This window comes from Sciurus vulgaris (genome assembly GCF_902686455.1).
Source record: "Sciurus vulgaris genome assembly, chromosome: 3".
Classification (NCBI taxonomy): domain Eukaryota; kingdom Metazoa; phylum Chordata; class Mammalia; order Rodentia; family Sciuridae; genus Sciurus; species Sciurus vulgaris.
The window spans coordinates 18,639,562-18,658,739 of NC_136463.1; the positions used below are offsets into that span (position 1 = coordinate 18,639,562).

Consider the following 19,178-nt stretch of genomic DNA (forward strand, 5'->3'; position numbering starts at 1 on the left):
GGACCCACGGAAGGGCAGTGGTCTTGTGTCCAGAGCGGTGCAGAGTCCAGTCCAGCAACCTCCAGCTTACCTGCGCCTGCCCTCTGCGTAATCTGCCCGCACTGCCGAGGCTCGCCAGCCTCCCCGACCACACGCGGGCCGGGAATCCAGAGCGCAGTTCCCTTGCCTAAGGAGTCGCGGCGGGAACGTCACAGAGGCGGCGACATCACAGGCACCAGCGCCCCCAGTATCTCCAGCGCCCCCACATCCCCCCGACCAAAGAGCGCACTGGAGGCGGAGGGGCAGCAGCCACCAGCCCGCTCCCCGCCTCCCAGACAGAGCCTCGGTCAGCATGGGGCTGACAGGTGGGAGCGGCCGCGCAGGGCGGGCGCCTAGGGCGGCGGGGCGGGGGCGGGGAAAGGGAAAGCGAGAGGGAGGGGGCTGCACGGAACCCGCCTGGGGCGCGGGAAAGGAAGGCCGACCCCGCCAAAGCCTCCCGATAACCCGTTTCTCCGCCCCGCAGCTCAGCACCCCAAATATGTGTGCACGACCGCGCACTTGCTCATCTTGGGCTGAATTAAGAGTGTTCTTGGAGGGGTGCTGGGCCCACGCAGGGGCAGTCGCCATGCGCCCAGGAAATGACCCATGAATTATTCCTACCTGCAGCTCACGTCAGACTTCTTGGCTGATGCTTGGAACTTTGCAGGAAGGAGCAGTCTTTTCAACAAGTATTTATTGGTCACCTCCTTGATGACTTGTACTCTTCTCTGTACCTAGGAGCAAAGAGATCTGTCACTCTGTGCCCTGGGTCTCCCTTTTCCACACAGAGACTAAGATCTCAGCTAGAATTAGGGCTTTCTTCTTAGAACTGGCTGAACACAAGCCCTAGGCCAGTATTAAATATATGCCAGCTCTCTCCATTCCCAAAATCCATGGTTAAGAAATTTTCACAGACACCATAAATCACTCCTGCGTCATTTATTGCACCCCTTTCAAGACTTACTTTTGTGTCAGACCCTGAAAAGTGGATTGACTCAACAAAGTTGAGATGTAGGTGGAACATTTAGGTTTATCAGAGAAGATGACACTGGAGATTTGAGCTGGGCTTTCAGGTATGTTTAGGATCTTGCTGAGAGAGGGTTTTCCAAATATAAGAAATAGCATGGGCAAAGGCACTGAGGCACAAGTGCCTGCCATCCTCTGGATGAGCTTGACCTTGGGGCAAGGGACAGGGAGCGTGATGCCAAGAAATAAAAAAAAGAAGGCAGAGATCAGACCACACAGGATCTTTGAGGCCGCACTGAAATCTGGTGTGACTGGAGGTGGGTGTGATGGAGCACTCTCTCAGGGGTCAGTGAGAAGCCCAGGTTGAAGGTGAACGTGGTTGCAGTGTTCCGCTAGAGGCCTGAAGAGATTTCAGACAGCACAGTGATTCTCATCCCAGGGTTTGGAGCCAGCGAGGCTTGCTTTCAGGTTGCATGCTATTCTTTATTGCCGGACAACCTCGTGGATGTTTTCTCTGAGAGGACAGTCGTAGCCAGTAGCCACCGTGCATAGGGAAGCAGTGAAGACAATGCGTGCAAAGCACTCAGCTCAAGCCCCAGCAGGAAGTAAGTCCTAGATTTGTGTTGGCTCTGGCGTTGGGAGGCAAGGAGAGAAATGGTGGAGAAGGGAAAGGAAGGTCAGGAGCTGCAGAAGCTCAGGGGGTTACCGGTGTCTGAGGTTTCTAATTTACGCAAAGGATGAAGAATGACTCGGGGAGGAGAGGGGAGCTATCAAGAGAGGAAAGCCTGGAAGAGAAAGGGTGTGTCAGGTTTGCAGAATGGCGCTGGCCACACTGAAGTCTGACCTTGCAGAGTGTCAACTTGAGATAAGAAAGGCAGGAAGAACTGCAGGGTTCCACAGAGGGAGAAGGATAAGAAATTTGGGTTTTTTGCAAAGACATTTGCTGAGCATCCTCCTGTGCCAGGTCTGTGCTTAGGATCAGAGACTCAAAGTGAGCAACCCGAACATCCTGCCAAGGATCTCAAGAAGGGTGAGCAGGAGACCAAGTGCTCAGTTAGAGGTCTGCAGGGATAGACCTGGGGCAACTGGAGAAACAGCCCCTAACCTGGCATGAGGGAGTGGGGTCTGGAAGGCCTCCAGGAGTTGGTGGGCCCTCCAGTCATCACAGTAAGATATTGGGATTCCAGCGGGAGAAGACAGCTCGCTCGCCCATGGGCAGTGTCTTAGATGTGGTGGATTTGAGGTCAGGAGAGAATGGGCCACCAACGACTGCAGTTTGGGTATAGAGCTCAGGAGAAATATAAATAAGAAACAGATTTGAGAGTTTGCTGTGTTTCACAGGCTTGAAAGCAACATGGGGACAGGGACTGTGGTCATCACTGTATGCTCAGCCCGCAGGACAGCAGCTGGCCTATAGCAGGCACTTGACATATTCTTTCAATTTTATTAGACATGTACAGATGTCTCAAGAGTACTGAAGAGGCTATTCAGTGATGAAAAACAAGGATCCCTACATCCCCCTGTCAACTCCTCACAGTCACTGCGGTAGTTCCATTTGAACTATTTTTCTGCCTAATTACCTTTTTATCTCTACAAGCTCACAAGCTCATTCTTAGTTTATCAGTTCTTTCCTGATCTAAAGGCCCCAGCCAACCTCCCCATTCTCCCAGCATCAATTGCTTTAGATCTGCTGATTCCTATAAACTGAATATACTTATAGTTATTTTCATCAACTTTAGACAGTACCTTTTTAAATCTTTTTTGGTTGTCAATAGACCTTTTATTTATTTATATGTGGTGCTGAGGATCGAACCCAGTGCCTCACACATGATAGGCAAGCACTATTCTACTGAGCCACAACCCCAGCCCTAGACAGTATCTTTTGATACCCCACAAAGTAAGATGTATTTAGGCTCCTCCATTCTCTTCAGCTTTTTTCTCTGCCTTCTATCTCACCAAAATTCTAACTTGTACTTTTGTTTTCTGAATATTGAGATTGGTGACATTTTCATTGTCCCATAACCACAGTCATGTTTTCTAAATATTTTCTATATATTAAGTCTAAAAATTGAAAGTTAATGAAGATTTGTTTCATTGTAACTAACTTGTATTCATTGCAAAGCCAAGAAAAAAGTACCATGATTGCCACTTCTTTCTTATACAGCTTTTTGTTTTTCCTGGAATTTTGTATTGCCTTTTTCTTATAACCTTTTATTTTATCATAGTGTTAGTTTCCCTCAACCGCCATGTCTGGTCAACTCTTCTATCAGATTTTCTTTTTCAGATCTACTGTCTAGAACCACCTGGCCTCTGCGCTAATCTGAACTGATTGTTGGCCTCTATGCAGTAGATAAAAACCAATAATAGAAAGATAACTAGAAAGCACTCAAATATTTGGAAAACAGTAAATACACTTCTGAATAACTCATGTAACAAGGAAGGAATCAAATTGGAAATTAGAAAGTATTATGACTGAATCAAAATGAAAACACAACACCAAGAATTGTGGCATGCAGCTAAAGTTACAGCAATAAACTCCAATGTTAGAAAAGAAGAAAATTCTAGAATCTACATGTCAGCTTCTGTCTTAAGAACTAGGGAGAGCCAGTGGAGTGGGGCGGGGGGAGGGCAGCCATAACAAATGAAGGCCAAAGTAAACAAAAAAATAATAATAAAGATCTAAGTGGCAACCAATGAAAAGAAAGCAGAAAATATAGAGGAAACCAGTGAAACCAAAAGATGATCATTTAGGATCCACAAAATTGATAAATCCCCAACCAAAAAGAAAGAGAACCAAAGTTATCTGAAATGAAAGGGATGATGTCACTACCTATCATAGACTCTATGATATCATAGATTCTACTTATGTGAAATGGATGATAAGGGGATATTACAACAACTCATGCAAATGAATTTGACAACTTAGATAAAATAGGCCAAGATGAAAATTCCAGAAGCTCACTCAAGAAGAAATGGCCATGCACGTGGCACGTGCCATAATCCCAGTGACTCGGGAGGCTGAGGCAGGAGGATGACAAGTTTGAGGCCAGTCTCAGCAACTCAGTAGGACGCTGTCACAAAATAAAAAGGGCTGGGGATGTAGCTTAGTAGTAGCGCTCTCCTGGGTTAAATTCTCAGTATCACAAGAAAAAAAAGGAAAGAAGAAACAGATATTTTGGAGATGGATGGTGGCAATGGTCTCACAACAGTGTGTATGCACTTGATGGCCCTTGACTGAATAAAAGATTAAAATAGGGCGCTTAGCATGCACGGGGGGTTTGTTCGATCCTCAGCACACACGCAAAAAAAAGTTTACCCCAGTGAAAAGAAAAAATAGGCAAAACAACCCTCCATGTAGCTTTTAAAAATGTAATTAACAATTATCCTGGGGCTGGGGATATAGCTCAGTTGGTAGAGTGCATGCACAAGGCCCTGGGTTCAATCCGAAGCACCACAAAAAAACATAACAAAACAAAACAAAATAAAAAACAATTATCCTCTAAGGAAGCTCCAGGCCCAAGTTCACAAGCTTCACTTGTGAATGCTACCAACAGTAGGAAAAAGATAATACCAATTATTTACACAAACTCTTCCAAAAAACTAAAGAGCAAATACTTTCAAGTCACTCTATGAGGCCTGCATCACTCTAATATCAAAATCTGGCAAACTCATTACAAGAAAAGAAGATTAGTCACCATATGCCTTGTGATATATATGCAATTTTTTTTTTTTTTTTTTTTTTTTTTTTTTTTTTTTTTTTTTTTGGTGTGAGAATTGAATCCAGGGTCACTTTATCACTGAGCTACATCCCCAGCCCTTTTTATATTTTATTTTGGGACAGGGTCTTGCTTAGTTGCTTAGGGCCTTGCTAAGTTGCTGAGGCTAGCCTCGAACATGTGATCCTGCTGCCTCAGTCTCCTGAGTTGCTGGAATTATAATCATGAGCCACCATGCCAGACATTGTATTTGAAAATTCTAAAGAAAATTTAGCCACTCAAATCCTGTAATATAAAAAAGGATACTATATGATAACCAAATGAGGTTTATCCCCAGGAATGCCATATTGACTTAACCTTAAGAAAATTCATTTATTTTACCATAACCAGAATATTAATAGAATATTTTAAAAATTATTAAAGAATAATATAACATTACTTGTCAGTTACTGTGTTATAACATTATATATTCCATACATCATATTAACAGAATATAAAAGAGAAACCAGATTATCCCAATAAATGTAAAAAAGCAATGGACAAAATCCAAATTCATGCCTAGATAAAATCCAAGCAAACTAGGAAAGAACTTTCTCGTTCAGATAAAAGCCATCAATATAAAAAACTACAGCTAACATCATAGTCAGTGGTGAAGTGCTGTGTTTGCCCCCAAAGCTCACAAAGTAGGGGTGTTCACTCACTTTTATTCACAGTTGTGTGGAGAGGATTGTCAGTAAAATAAGGAAAGAAGAACCTGCCAGACTGGGAAGGAAGAAGTAAAACTGTTTTGATTCAGACACATCATTGTCTGTAAAAATCCTGTGGAGGGTGGGGGTTGTGGCTCAGTGGCAGAGTGCTACCTAGCTTGTGTGAGGCACTGGGTTTATTCTCAGCACCACATATAAAGAAATAAAGGTCCATTGCCAACTAAAAATATAATTTTTAAAAAAATCGTATGCCATATATATATTTTAAGAAAGTTACTGGAACTAGTAAGATTTTAGCATGGTTGCAGGATACTATATAGAATAGAATAGAATAGAATAGAATAGAATAGAATAGAATAGAATAGAATAGAATAGAATAGAATAGAATAGAATAGAATAGAATAGAATTGTAATACATATATATTTCACATATATGTATATTTATATATGTGTGTGTATGTGACTGTGTGCGTGGTTATTGTTGTTGTTGTTGTTGATAATGGGTATCTAACCCAGGGACACTTTACCACTGAGCCACATCCTCAGCTCTTTTTATTTTTTTCTTTTGAGACAGGGTCTTGCTAAGTTGTTGAGGGTCTCACTAAGTTGCTGAGGCTGGCCCTTGAACTTGGGATCCTCCTGCCTCAGCCTCCTCAATAGCTGGGATTACAGGCATGCACCACTGTGCTCAGCTTTAATATATTTCTATACGGAAGCAACAATTGAAAATTGGAATTATTTCATAGATCATAGAATGTCACTTGAATCCTTAATAGAATATCCTCAAGTCAGGCACAGAGGTCCCAAGCTGAGTCAACCTCAGACTTTCTTCTACCCCCACACTCCATCATTTTTCCTCTTGTCCATACCCAGTTGCTGTTTACGGAAGGATTGAGGCTGTGGATGTTGGTCAGATTGCCCAGGGAAACTGTAAAACAAGCGAAGGAAGGCTCTCCACTCAGAGGTGCAGAGGGGCAGTGCTTGGGTCACAGGGAATTGGAGATGGAGCAGACAGACTTGTGGAAGAAGCCAGGGGAGCTGTGGTCAAGGGGGCAGAACTGGCTGGTGGGGTCCTGCCCATGGAGGTGCCCTCAAAACCTCACCACTCAGTTAATACAAGATCCCCAGGTCCAGGCTGAAGCACGGAGGTGCCCGAACCCCAGGCCCTGGATCAGCCTTGCAAGAACCACCTTCCCACCTCTGCATCTCTAGGAAGAAGCCACAGCACATTTTCATGTTCTTCTCAGTCAGAATCAGAACTGTCATTTCCTGCCCCACCCCAGGTTCATGGGGACGCACCATGCCTGATGCACAATTGCCCCCATCATCCTGATTACCCCACCATCGACTCTTACCCTCTACCCTGGGGAGCAGAGAAAGGGACAACCTGGTGCCACCACCCCCAGAGAAGATAACAAGCAGTTTCTGCACTAGAAGATACAGCCTCCAGGGAGGGGCCTGGTGTGGGGACCAGTCCTCGGAGTCCCTCAGCCTCCTCTGCAGAGGGTGACCCTAACTCACAAATCACCAGTGAGGGAGGTGCTGCCATAGACTCAGATCAAGCCCCTGGAGTCCGGTCCTGGCCTGGTTGGGGACGGATGTGCCAGAGGGAGAACAGCAAGCAGCGGAGAAGCAGGAATGGAGATGAGGAAGGTCCACCTGAGGTGTGGTGGCCCCTACAGTTACAGGCTCCTGTGGAGGACAGCAATGTGGGCAGGGAGAGAAGAGTTTCTAAGCCTTTGTTCAAGTCCAGTTGTGGGACCATGAGCAAATGAGCCCCCTCCAGGGTTTTGTGCAGTCAGCGAGATAGAGCAGGCAAGACTGGGGCAGAGGCGGCACTCCTTAGCAGGAGTGAAGACAGTGAGCCCTCACCCCTGTGGCCAAGGTGATGGAAGCAGGATGGTCAGGGTCAGGACAGTGGAGGCAAGCAGATGTGGAGGACAGGACCTGGCAAAGGGACAGGGAGAGGGGATGGTAGGCAGGCTGAGGTGAGGGAGGGGCTGGGGGAGGCAGCTGGACAGCACCCCCAGCCCTGACTCCAGGACCCCTCAAGGATTGTCCCTACCCTGCGGCTCCCTGCCCTCACCTCTTTCTCCCTGCCAGGTGCCAGTGGATTTCCCTGCTGTGGCAAGGGGGCAGTGGACATCGTGGAGATACCGTGAGAACCAGTCCCCCCTCCAACCCTTTCCCCTGATGCCATGTGGCCCCCACCACCTAGAATCTCCCTCCATTTTGTCCATTTCCAAAGTCTTCCCAGGGTCAGTATCCAGGCCAAAAGTCTGGGGGTGGGGGGGTGTCTTCCATTCCCCTTCTCTCTCTGCCTTCAGTCCCTGACACTGGAGGAAGGCTGAGGGTTGGTGGGGCACAGCAGGGGCATGGATAGGACCCAACCACTGAGGGATGCCTTGCCTGCTGCAGACAGAGCTGTCAGGAGGGGGTGGGCAGGTGCCTAAGGAAGAAGCCGGGATCACGGTGACCAAGTACTGAGGGCAAGGGTCAAGAGCAACAGAGGGAACCCTCCCGCCCACACACATCTCTGGTTTCCAGATCTGCCAAGCCAGGAGTAGGCAGGTGGGTGGACATTGCTCTGGGATTTCTCCTCGGTAGGAAGCCTTTTTCTGGGCTCTGGTTCTCAAAGCGAGCTAAGTGGGCTCACCTGCAATGCTTGACGAAAAGGAAGGTTCCCCATATCTCTCCTCCGACCAACCCAATCCCACTTTGGGGATGGTAGTTTGCTAAACTCACTGGAATTTAAGTATAACATGTTCTTGGTGGGAGAGGGGACACTGGGGAATGAGTAAGCTGGGGTTCATCTTACCAACCCCTGTATAAGACAGGAGACCTTGAGGGCCTCAGAAATCCCTTCCCCCTGAGCCAACCTTGTGGATCCCTATCACCCACTCTGACTCCTTCTGTCTTAGGAATGACTTCAACTACCGCCGGCCCCACTCCCAATTGACAGAAGAGGAAGAAGACACAGAGGTGAGAGTGACAAAGTTCCCCCTTATGGGGAGGTGGTAGACAAGGGGCAGAGTATGTTGAGCCTCACCTTCCTGAATCCCCACCAACCCTTATCCTTGACAATCTGGGACCTCAGTACCAGACCCATGTGGCAGCTCTCATGCACCCACCCCCACCAATCGCCCATACTGCCTCCCTCCCCCCAGCAGCTCTCCAAAAAGAGTCAAGTGTGGGATAGAGATTTGGTGCCAGGGAGGACCGTGGGGGCAGGGACACCTCAGCTTTTAGTTGAAATCTTTCAGGTGGAGGAAGAATTGCTAGCGGAGAAGCCTCTGCACAGAGTTGACTCCCATGAAAACCTGGACTCCCTCCCAGATCTGGAAGACAGCCCAGAGATGGGGCAAGGGCTGTACCAGGTATCCAAGCCTGGAGCTGAGTCACACTTGGATCCCCAGTGGAAGGAGACCACCCTGGAGTGTTGCTGTGATCCCACCAAGCAGCAGAGTTACAGGATAGAGACCCTCCATCCCTACACCGAGGCGATGCCAACACCAAGGAACTTCAGGCAATGGAGGATAAGCTCCAACTCCAGCCTCCAGAGTGTCTCAGAGAAGGATCAAATACTCCCGGAGCAACGCTCCATCCGCGTGCAGACCTCCAAGCACCTCTTCTGGGCAAATAAGCTCATCCAAGCCTCAGAGCACAGCCTGCAACAGGCACTAAGCAGGCAGTGCAAAGAGAAAGACACAGAGAAGACCCCCAGCCACCCAAAGCAGGAGTCCAACCCCAATCACCCACTGTGCCCTGAGAAGCAGCTCCAGATCTCCAGGACCCAATCAGCTCTCGCAGTCACAACCTGCCAGCCAATACCAAGCCCCTGTCTGTCAACCTCCAGCCTCCCGCCGACCATCGGCCTGGCAGACCTGATCAATTTCGCATCTTCCTTGGCCATAGCCTCTTCCAGCGACATGGAATTGCCCAATTTGGAGAAAATGATCAAAGCTTCACCCCAGAAGTCTGTGGCACCTTCTACAGAGCCTGTGAAACCTTCTGCAGAGCCTGCACAGCCCACTGAGGACAATCCAAAGCTGCCTGAGAATCCACCCAAAGCCAAGGAGCCAGATAAAGCTCCAGAACAGGAAAACAACAGCTTCCCTTCTTACCTAGACTTCAACAAGCCCGGGGTCAAGAGGACCACCATTGAGGGGGAAGTGAAGTTCCTCCAGACACAGGCCACCTCCCCCGAGCTGCAGAAAGCCAAGGAACAGTGAGTAGACTGGTGGCAGCTCCCCTAAAGGCCACGAGCGTGGGGCCTCATTCCTTGCCCAGCTGAGCAGGGGTGGAGAAGAGTGGAATGGAGGGCTGAGCAGGGACACTTGCAGCTCAGTGAGGCCTCAACCTCAGTGACCTCATAAAGGCTGCTGGAAACAAAGTTCCGGTGGACTGAGGTGAAGTGCTAAGGCTGCAGGAGGCTTGGGGACCATGGAGGGTGAGCTCTCCCAGGCTAGGGCGGGGGCCTGGGTTCAAAGTGGGAAGGGTCACGAGTCACTAGAAAGTGGAAATGCTCTGCTTGTGTCTGCCCTGCTGAGAGTCTGCTGACTGCAGGCCTGGGCAAGGACACTACGTGGAGGGCGAGTGAGGGGATAAGGCTGTGTAGCAGCCCTTACCTCTGGTGATGAAGGGACACAGACCAGAACATCAACTGCCCAGCCTCATGCAGCAGAAGGCCCCTGACCCCAGGACCTCCTCCCTTGGACAGGTCCTGGCCCTGCCCCTCCCTTGTCACCCTCTCACTGGGACCCCAGTGACACTCTCTCTTTTGTGTTGCAGCTCGGTGCCGGGAACCAAGAAAGGGAATCCATTATTGCTGAAAATCCATTTTAAGCTGTCATCCCCCTCCGTCCCAGAGTAATGACTAGACAAAACCAGTAAAGCCTCCAGTGCTGGCCCCCCGGCTCAGACTTTTTGTGCAAATGCTCCTGGACCAATGAGCTCACCTGGCTGCCACATCCTAGTCTCAATTTTTTAGGGATGACACCCCCATATTTTAGTTGTCCCCAACTCCAAGGCCCCCAGAGGGCTCCGTCACCTTGCTCCTGGCCATTCGTCTCACCCTGCTCACTCCCTAGGGTAGTCCCACTTCACTCCACCCAACCAGACTTCAAGGCCACCTGCAAAGACTCACACTGAGCCCTCAGGAGGTTTCGGAGTCCTCTCTAAGGCTTCAGATTCTTAGGCCTGAAGCCAGGGACACACTGGGATCATCCGAGGGGGCAGCCCCTCGGGAGTGGGGCTGGGCAGGGAGAGAGGGAGTGTGAAGGGAGTTCTTCCTGTCTCTCCTCGGGGAAGACCTGACATGGAAAAGGGACGGTGCCTGGGGGCTTGAAGGAGACCAAGAGACTGGTCCTCCAGGGGGCCACGGCCTGGAGCTGAAGGTCCCTCAAGAACAGGGAGAGCCCACAGTGATAGTGGTACACACCCACACACAACCCAGACATGCACACACACCATCAGCCTAGCGCTCGAATTGCATTTCCACGTACGCACAGAGGAAGCTATGCAGATGCCCAGGCACACACATCCTGTGACCTTCTCATGAACAAAACATGCACACAGGTGCACAAAGCTCCCTGTGTCTGGGGTCAGGCCTTGGAGGCCCAGCAGGCAGGCCATGCAGGGAAGCTTCTGGCAGAGGCAAGAGGGATGCAAAGGAAAAAAGAGAATTTGGAGTTAGGGTGGACATGGGTGTGGAGAGAGAAGGAGCAACCTGAGCCCTGGTCAGCCTCTGACCGGTTCTGGATGTCAGGCTCCCTGCCAAGGGAAAACACAGCTTTGCAAGTCTTCAAGAGCCTGGCAGGGGTTGAGGAGGGAGGCGTCCAGAGTCAAGGGAGAGGGATTTAGAAGAGGGGAGCAGTTAAGAATGGGCAGGGCCGGAAGGAGAAGCAGGCAAGAGGCTGGAAGGAGAGACCAAGAGATGGTGCAGAGGTAAAGTGTCCCAGGAAAAGCCAGACCCAAAGCGTCAATAGGCTCACAGGACTCATCTTTATGGAGTATTTTGATTTTTGTTTTTTGAAAACAAATTTTATTTTTAGACCAGCTTTAGGGGCACAGTAAAACTGAACTTGAAGTACAGGGTTCCCATACACTTCCTTACCCACCCACCCCACACAACCTCCCCTTCTATCAACATCCTGCTCCAGGGGTACATCTGTCCCAAACACATCAACACTACATCAACACATCATCATCACACAAAGTCCATAATTTCCTTTAGGGTTCACTCTTGGTGTTGTGCCCTCTAAGGTCTTCGAAAATGTATATTTTCAGAAAGGTTTCACACCTAAAAAATCTTCTGTCCTCAGCTGATTCATCCCTCCCTTCCCCCCCACCCCCATTCCCTGGCAACCACTGATCCTTTTACTGTCTCATTCTGCTTTTTCCAGAATGAGTTGGAACATTAATATACAAAGCCCTTTCAGATTGGCTTCTTTCACTCAGTAACATGCATTTGTTTCCTCCATATCTTTTCATGGTTTGATACCCCACTTCTTTTTAGCACTGAACAATGTTCCATTGCCGGGTTATACCACAGTTAACTTATCCATTCACCTACATCCAAGTTGCTTCCAAGTCTTGGCAACTATGAATAAACCTGCTATAAACATGGACATGCAGGTTTTTGTGTGGCTTAAGATTTCAGATCGTTTGGGTAAATACCAAAGAACGTGATTGCTTTACAATATATATGGTATAGATTTGTTCTGTTTTGTAAGAAACCACCAAACTGTCTTCCCAGTGACGATATCATTTTGCACTCTCACCAGCAATGAATGAGCATTCCTGATATTCCACATCTTCACCAGTATTTGGTGGTGCCAGTATTTTGGATTTGAGTATTTTGATTCTAAAAGGCATGTAGTATGTGGTATCTCCCTAATGATATATGAGGCTGAATATCTCATATGCTCACTTTCCATTTGTGTATCTTTTTTGGTGAGGTGTCTGCTCATATCTTTTGCCAGTTTTTCAACTGGGTAGTTCATTATTGTTGAGTTTTAAGGGTTACAGTCCTTTATCAACAGTGTGTTTGCAAACCATTTCTCCCTGTCCTGTTTTTCTTCTCATTCTCTTGATGTTGTCTTTTGCAGATTAGAAGTTTTTAATTTTAATGAAGTCCAGCTTATCAATTATTTCTTTCACAGATCATGTCTTTATTGATTGTATCAAAAAAAGACATTGCCACCCCCATACTCAGGTTTTCTACCATGTTGCCTTCTAGGAGTTGTAGAGTTTTGTGTTTTTGAGAAGGATGTAAGGTCTGTGTCTAGTTCATTTTTTTTGCATATGAACAACAGTCATGCCATTGGCAAAGATTTTATTTCTTCCCAATCTGTATATCTTTTATTTCCTTTTCTTATCGTACTGCATTATATAGGACTTCCAGTACAATTTTAGAAAAACAGTGATTAGAGGGGACATCTTCTGGATCTTAGTAGGAAAGCTTTGTGATTCTCACTACAAAGTATGAGGTTAGCTGTAGATTTTAATTTTATTTATTTTTGCAGTACTGGGTATTGAACCCAGGGCCTTGCACATTCTAGGCCAGTGCTTGTATTTATTTATTTTATTTTACTTTTTATTTATTTATTTATTTTGTACTGGGGATTGAACCCAGGGGCTCTTAGCCATTGAGCCACATCTGTAGCCTTTTTTATTTTATTTCTTTTATCTCGAGACAAGGGTCTTGCTAAATAGATGAGGGCCTTGCTAAATTACTGAGGCTAGCTTTGAACTTGTGATCTTCCTGTCTCAGTCTCTGGAGACACTGGAATTACAGGCATGTGCCACTGCACCCAACTTAAACTGGACTCTTTATTTAATTTAATTAATTAATTAATTTATTTATTTATTTATTGGTACCAGGCATTGAACCCAGGGATGCTTAGTCACTGAGCCACATCCACAGCCCTTTTTATTGTTTATTTAGAAATTGGATCTTCCTAAGTTGTTGAGGACCTCACTAAGTTGCTGAGACTGACTTGGAACTCATGATCCTCTTGTCTCAGCCTCCCGAGTTTCTGGAATTACAGGCATGCACCACTGGGCTTGGCTGTAGTTTTTTTTGTAAATGTTCTTTATCAAGTTGAAAAAGTTCTCTATTTCTTGAGTTTTTGTTATGAATGAGTGTTGAATTTTGTCACTTTTTTGCATGTATTTATATGATCATGTGATTTTTCTTCTTTAACCTGTTGATGTGATGCATTACAATAACTGAATCTCAAATATTGAATTGCTAGAATAAATCCCATTTGGTTATGATGTATAATTTTTTATCCAAGTAGAAATAATAAAAATAAGAGTAGAAATCAACAAAATCAAAAACAGGAAATCAATAGAGAAAATCACCCAAATCAAAAGCTAATTCTTTGAAAAGATCAATAAAATCAATTAGGCTATAGCCAGACTACCAGAAAAAGAAAGAGAGAGAGAGAGAAAGAGAAAGGATTGATATAATTTCTTCCTTAAATCCTTGGTAGAATTCATCAGTGACTCTATCTGGGTCTGGTGCTCTTTGTTTTGGAAGGTTGTTAATTATTGATTCAACATCTTTAATAGATATAGGTCTCATCATATTGTCTATTTCTCCATGTGTTATTTTTGGCAGATTGGGTTTTTCAAGGAATTGTTCATTTCATCTAGGCTATCAAATGTATTCATGATATTCCTTTTTTATCCTTTGAATGTCCATTAGATCTAGAGTGATGTTCCCTCTTTCATTCTACTATTAATCATTTGTGCAGGGCGTGGTGGCACTCATCTGTAATCCCAGAGACTCAGGAGACTGAGGCAGGAGGATCGCAAGTTCAAAGCTAGCCTCAGCAACTTAGTGAGGCCCTAAGCAATTCAGGGAGATCCTGTCTCTAAATAAAATATTAAAAAGGGCTGGGGATGCGGCTCAGTGGTCAAGTGCCTCTGAGTTCAATCCCTGGTACCCTGATGATGATGATGATGATGATGATAATTTGCATCATTTTTCTCTCTCTTCTTTCTGTTAGCCTTGCTGGAGCCTAAATGATTTTATTGATCTTTTCAAAGAAACAGTTTTTGATTTGGGTGATTTTCTCCATTGATTTCCTATTTTCAATATTGTTGATTTCTGTTCTTATTTTTATTATTTCTACTTACTTTGAATTTAATTTTCTCTTCTTTTTCTAGTTTCTTAAGGTACATGCTTTTTTTTTTTTTTTTTTTTTTTTTTTTTTTTTTTTTTTTTTGCGGTGCTGGGGATCGAACCCAGGGCCTCATGCTTACAAGGCAAGCACTATACCAACTGAGCTATCTCCAGCCCTGGTACATGCTTCTTGATTTTAGATATTCCTCCTTTTCTAAAATATTCATTTTAATTCTATAAATTTCCCTCTAAACATTGTTTGTGCTGCAGCCCATGAATTTTGAATGAGTTGTATCTTTGTTTTCTTTTAGTTTCAAGTATTTTAAAATCTCTCTTGAGATTCTTCTTTGACCCATGTATTAATTAGAAGTGTGTTATTTAATCTACAAGTAATGGGGAATGTCTCAGCTCTCTTTCCCCCACCAGAACTGGAAGTTGAACCCAGGGCCTCTGCAGGCTAGGCAAGTGCTCATTGAGCCGCATCCCCAGTCTTTTTTCTTTTTTCTTTTTCTTTTTCTTTTTTTTTTTTTTTTTTTTTAAGATGCCCAAACTGGCCTCAAATTTACAATCCTGCCCCCGCCTCCTGAATAGGTAGCTCAGAGATCACCAGCATGCATCACCATGCCTGGCCTCCCAGCTATCTTTCTATTATTGATTTCTACTTTAATTCCATTGTGATCTGAGAGCAGACATTATATGATTCCTATTCTTTTAAATTTGTTAAGGTTTCATGGAATATTTTTTAAAATATGGTAGACAGGTCTATATTGGGCTGGACCTCACCCCCCCTCCCCCAGTTCCTGGCTTTGGGCCCCTGGAACCTTCTTCTCTGGGCCTCTGCCATCCTGACTTAATATCCAGAGTGGAGTCACAGTTCGTATGTCATAGGGAGGCAAAAACTCAGAAGAATAAAGCAGCAGGTGCCCCAACAGGGAGAAGCAGATCTCTGGTGAGGGAGAGAGTGTACCTCCAGCCAAAGACAAAAATCCACCAGAAAGGCAGCCTGGGGGCTGTAGGTTTAGGGCACTGGAGCAGCCTCAGAGCATGTGACTCTGCCTTTCAGGCAGAAGAAGGCAGAAGACCAAGAGATCCCCATCCACACAGAAAAGGTACAGGTGATCAGGGCTGGAGGAGGGTCCTCCTCCCTCACGAGAGGTGGGGGGGTATCGCTGCCATAGCTCTGCTCTCAGAACTTCCTGGAGGGAGGGCTGTGGGTACAGGCTGGGAGGAGGTAGTCTGCACACCCAAAGGCCTGGTCCCAGATGCCCTGGAGTCTATACTCCAGTGGCCTGGGTCCCTCTGCCCTGTCTTCTCCATGCCTCTAAGGCCTCCACAGAAGCCTCGAAGACTGCTCACACGAGATCCAGGAGAGGAGCGGTCCAACAGGATGCAGAAAGGGAGGTCTCAGCTGCATACTGCCCAAATGACCCAGATGGAGCCACCAGAAGCCATAGCCTTGAAGACTGAGCCGACTACACAGAGGACAAGAGAATTCAAGAGCCCTGTGACTACCCACCCAGCTTGGTCAGGCCCGGAAGCCAAAACTCAGAGGTGAGGGGGGGGACTGGAGGCCAGACCTGGGGCACTGGGTTTGGGTAAGGCCTCCCTGGCCCTGGCATCTCTCTGCAGCGGGTGCAAAGGCCTGTCTAACCTCTTCCCCCTGGGGCAGCGTGACGGACGAGAACATACTGCCCCTGACACCCCGGCAGCTGACAGGTGAGGGCCTAGGGTTGGGAATAGGGAGGGAAATTAGGGGGTGCTCAGGGCTGAACTACAAGGGGTTGCCTGCCCTGAGGCTGGGGTTAATACTTGTAAACCTTGCAAGAAGCCAGAATTTATAACCTTCCCTGCCAATATGATTTGCTCATCTCTACAAACCAGTCTTCACTGATGTGCCTGGCCCGTGTGTGTGTGTGTGTGTGTGTGTGCGCGCGCGCGCATAGCACATATAGGAGAGAAAGAAAACTAGATGGATTGGTGGATAGGTAAATGATGGTATTTGGATGGATGGGTGGATGAACAAATGGACAGTCAGGCAGAATGAAAAGAAAGAAGGGAGGAGGGAGAGAGGGAGACAGGATGGGAAAAAAGAATGAGTTTCCCTGCTGCTCAGGGTCTAGGCTGTGGGGTGGGGATGAGGATCATTTCCCCAGTGCAGACTACACAGAGGGCCAAGATATGTCCTGGTATTGGCAGGGGTCCCTCAAAGCAGAATCATTTTCTACATCAATTTTCAGTGCCTGCTATATCTTAGGCCCCAGCAGGGGCTCCAGAGCATCATAGTTAGAGAGTCAGACTGCCAGGTGTGACCTTGAACATCAGTTGTAAATGCTTTTTATATAAACATGTCCAAAACTTATGTTTGGATTTCAAGACTGAATGGGCACTAATGCGCCAATACCCAACTGCCACTACTGTTCTTTGTGTTAAAAGTTATACATGCCCAGGGGACTGGGGTAGCCCAGTTCCACCATAGCTGCAATAGGCAGATCTCAGGGCTCAGAGTTCCTATGTGTGCTGTTCACCTTTCTGCCTGCTCCCCTCTACCCTCAGCCTTCCAGGATATCTTCAAACTGTTCAGCTGCAGCCCAACAGGCACCGTGGACATGCGCAGCATGAAAATTGCCCTGCGTAATGTGGATATCCAACTGGGCCCACAGGAGATGTGTGAGGCTCTTCGGCTGGCAGACTTGGATGGTGGGTGCCCCATGCCTGCTCTCTTATCCTCTCCCACCTCCAGGTAGTCTCCTGGTGAATGCTACCCCTGCCCACAAAATTCCTACCTGGTTCTATTTTAAAGTTCCCTCTTCTGGGAAAAGAGCCCTCATCACCACTATCTCATGGCCTTCAAACACTGCTGCTGAGTTAATTCTTATCCTGACATGTGGCTGCCCCAAAGCAAGGGTTATTTCTCCCCTACCCAAACTAGGGTCTACCTTTGGCTTCTCCTGTGAACCCAGTTGGATACCCACATTGCACAGGGCAACTTTCATGCTGGGCATGTACCCATTGGGTTGCAGCTGAACAATTTGAAGATATCCTGGAAGGCTAAGGGTGGAGAGGGACAGATATCAAGGTTAACCACACACATAGAAACCCTGAGATCATACATGGGAACCTCCTCTCTCTTTCCAGGTGATGGAATCGTAAGCTTCAAAGACTTCCTGGGTGTCCTCACTGACAACCATTACTTGGTTCAGTGCATAAGTGAGCAGCAAGACTGGTGTGGCAGGGGTGGGCCTGGCCTGGGGAGGCCCCTCCTCACCCTCATTTTGCTGTCACCAGGGCAAGTGAGAAACCATAAGGTCTGTGACCACCGGAGCCTAAAGACCCTGTTCATAGAGATACTGTTCAAGCTGCTGAGCCAGGGCTTTGTGCCCTCCAAGTCCGCCCAGGAGGTGATGAGGTGGGCACAATCATCCCTAGCTCCCAAGCCCCAGAGATAGGAGCCCTGAGTTCTGGGTCCTTTTCCTGGTCCCCAAGTCGCCCCAGGTCTAAGAAAAGTGGCTTCCTGTCCTCCTTGGGTTTCCCCACCTGTGAGATGGAGAGAATGAAGGAGGCATTGTCTGAAACGGCTACCCTCTCTCCTTCAAGTTACTACTTCAAGAAGCAAAGGACTCTGCAGCTGAACCCTGGGTGTAGGGGTCGGGCCCGCTGCCAGGGCCGGCCTTCGCGCGCTCACGCTGGCCTCAACTTCTTCTGTCAGGCGGCGCGCGTCAGCGGCCTCTCCAACACTGAGCTAGCGCGCTCGCTGCACACGCTGTACAAAGCGGGTGCGCGCCCAGTGGGGCGCGGGCGGGGGCCGGAGGCGCGGGGCTGGGGACCACGGGAGAAGGGACACTCTCGGTCACACACGGTCCCCACCCCCATTTCTGGCCTCCGAGGACCCACTCCCCGCACTGTCCCCTCTTTCTCCTCCCGGGCGCCCGCCCCAGGTGCGCGCTGCCCCTACTCTCAGATACCCAAACTGGCCGGGCGGATGAGGCCAGAATGCAGGACGCGGAGCCGAATCCCCGGCCCAGACGTCCGCCTTCCCAAGCCTCACCAGCCCGGCCGCTCCAAGCTCCCGCCCAACCTGGGACCTGTCAGCCCAGGTGAGAGCAGACGCGCAGGGCGATCGATGCAGAACAGGGACCCCGGCGGAGAGGGGCGGGCGGGCTGGAGAGAATCAGGACGGGGCAGATGGGGCGGAGGCGGGACAGCAGATGCGGCGGGACTGGCGGGCGGCAGGCGGAAAGTGGGAGCAGACCGAAAGAAACGGGGTCGGGGTAGGCGCAGGCGCAGAGGGAGGAGTGACTAAAGTAGTACCGGCGAAGGAAAAGGGGGCGAGGTATCCAGGTAGACGGAGGCCGCAGCGGAAGTTGGGGGCAGCGGAAGGCGGACCAGGAGGTGCTAATCCTGTGAGTCTCTGCGTCTCCCAGCTGCCGGCTTCACGCTCCACACACCCCTTCCGCCCTCCCGCAGGGTACGTGGACGAGTCGCTGGAGCAAATGCGCCTCTCGAAGCGGGCTCCCTCCCCTGCGACTCTAGTGCAGAAGCAACCCTTCTCCCCTTCGCCAGCCTCTTTGCAGAAACAAGCTGTGAGGAGCTTGTACAAGTAAAGCGTTTGCTGAGCGAAACCGCTGTGTGTAATGGGAG

At 48.1% G+C, this 19,178-nt stretch overlaps 3 protein-coding genes across 3 annotated transcripts; all 3 read left to right on the forward strand.

Moving 5' to 3' along the window:
- Positions 1-65: 65 nt before the first annotated feature.
- Positions 66-8,884, forward strand: LOC306655671 (spermatogenesis-associated protein 32-like; the record flags this gene model as incomplete). The annotated part of the gene is made up of 5 exons (XM_079130327.1): positions 66-344; positions 7,511-7,565; positions 8,329-8,389; positions 8,671-8,822; positions 8,866-8,884. Exons 1-5 carry the CDS (start codon positions 332-334, stop codon positions 8,882-8,884), a joined length of 300 nt encoding a protein of 99 aa, XP_078986453.1. The 5' UTR covers positions 66-331.
- LOC306656832 (spermatogenesis-associated protein 32-like) lies at positions 8,857-11,452 on the forward strand. The gene is made up of 2 exons (XM_079132373.1): positions 8,857-9,635; positions 10,199-11,452. Exons 1-2 carry the CDS (start codon positions 8,911-8,913, stop codon positions 10,278-10,280), a joined length of 807 nt encoding a protein of 268 aa, XP_078988499.1. The 5' UTR covers positions 8,857-8,910; the 3' UTR covers positions 10,281-11,452.
- A 579-nt stretch (positions 11,453-12,031) lies between these two features.
- Positions 12,032-19,168, forward strand: LOC306655672 (uncharacterized protein; the record flags this gene model as incomplete). The annotated part of the gene is made up of 9 exons (XM_079130328.1): positions 12,032-12,077; positions 15,604-15,649; positions 15,867-16,091; positions 16,210-16,256; positions 17,094-17,237; positions 17,676-17,747; positions 17,826-17,946; positions 18,135-18,634; positions 19,005-19,168. 9 exons carry the CDS (start codon positions 12,032-12,034, stop codon positions 19,139-19,141), a joined length of 1,338 nt encoding a protein of 445 aa, XP_078986454.1. The 3' UTR covers positions 19,142-19,168.
- Between the last annotated feature and the right edge of the window lie 10 nt (positions 19,169-19,178).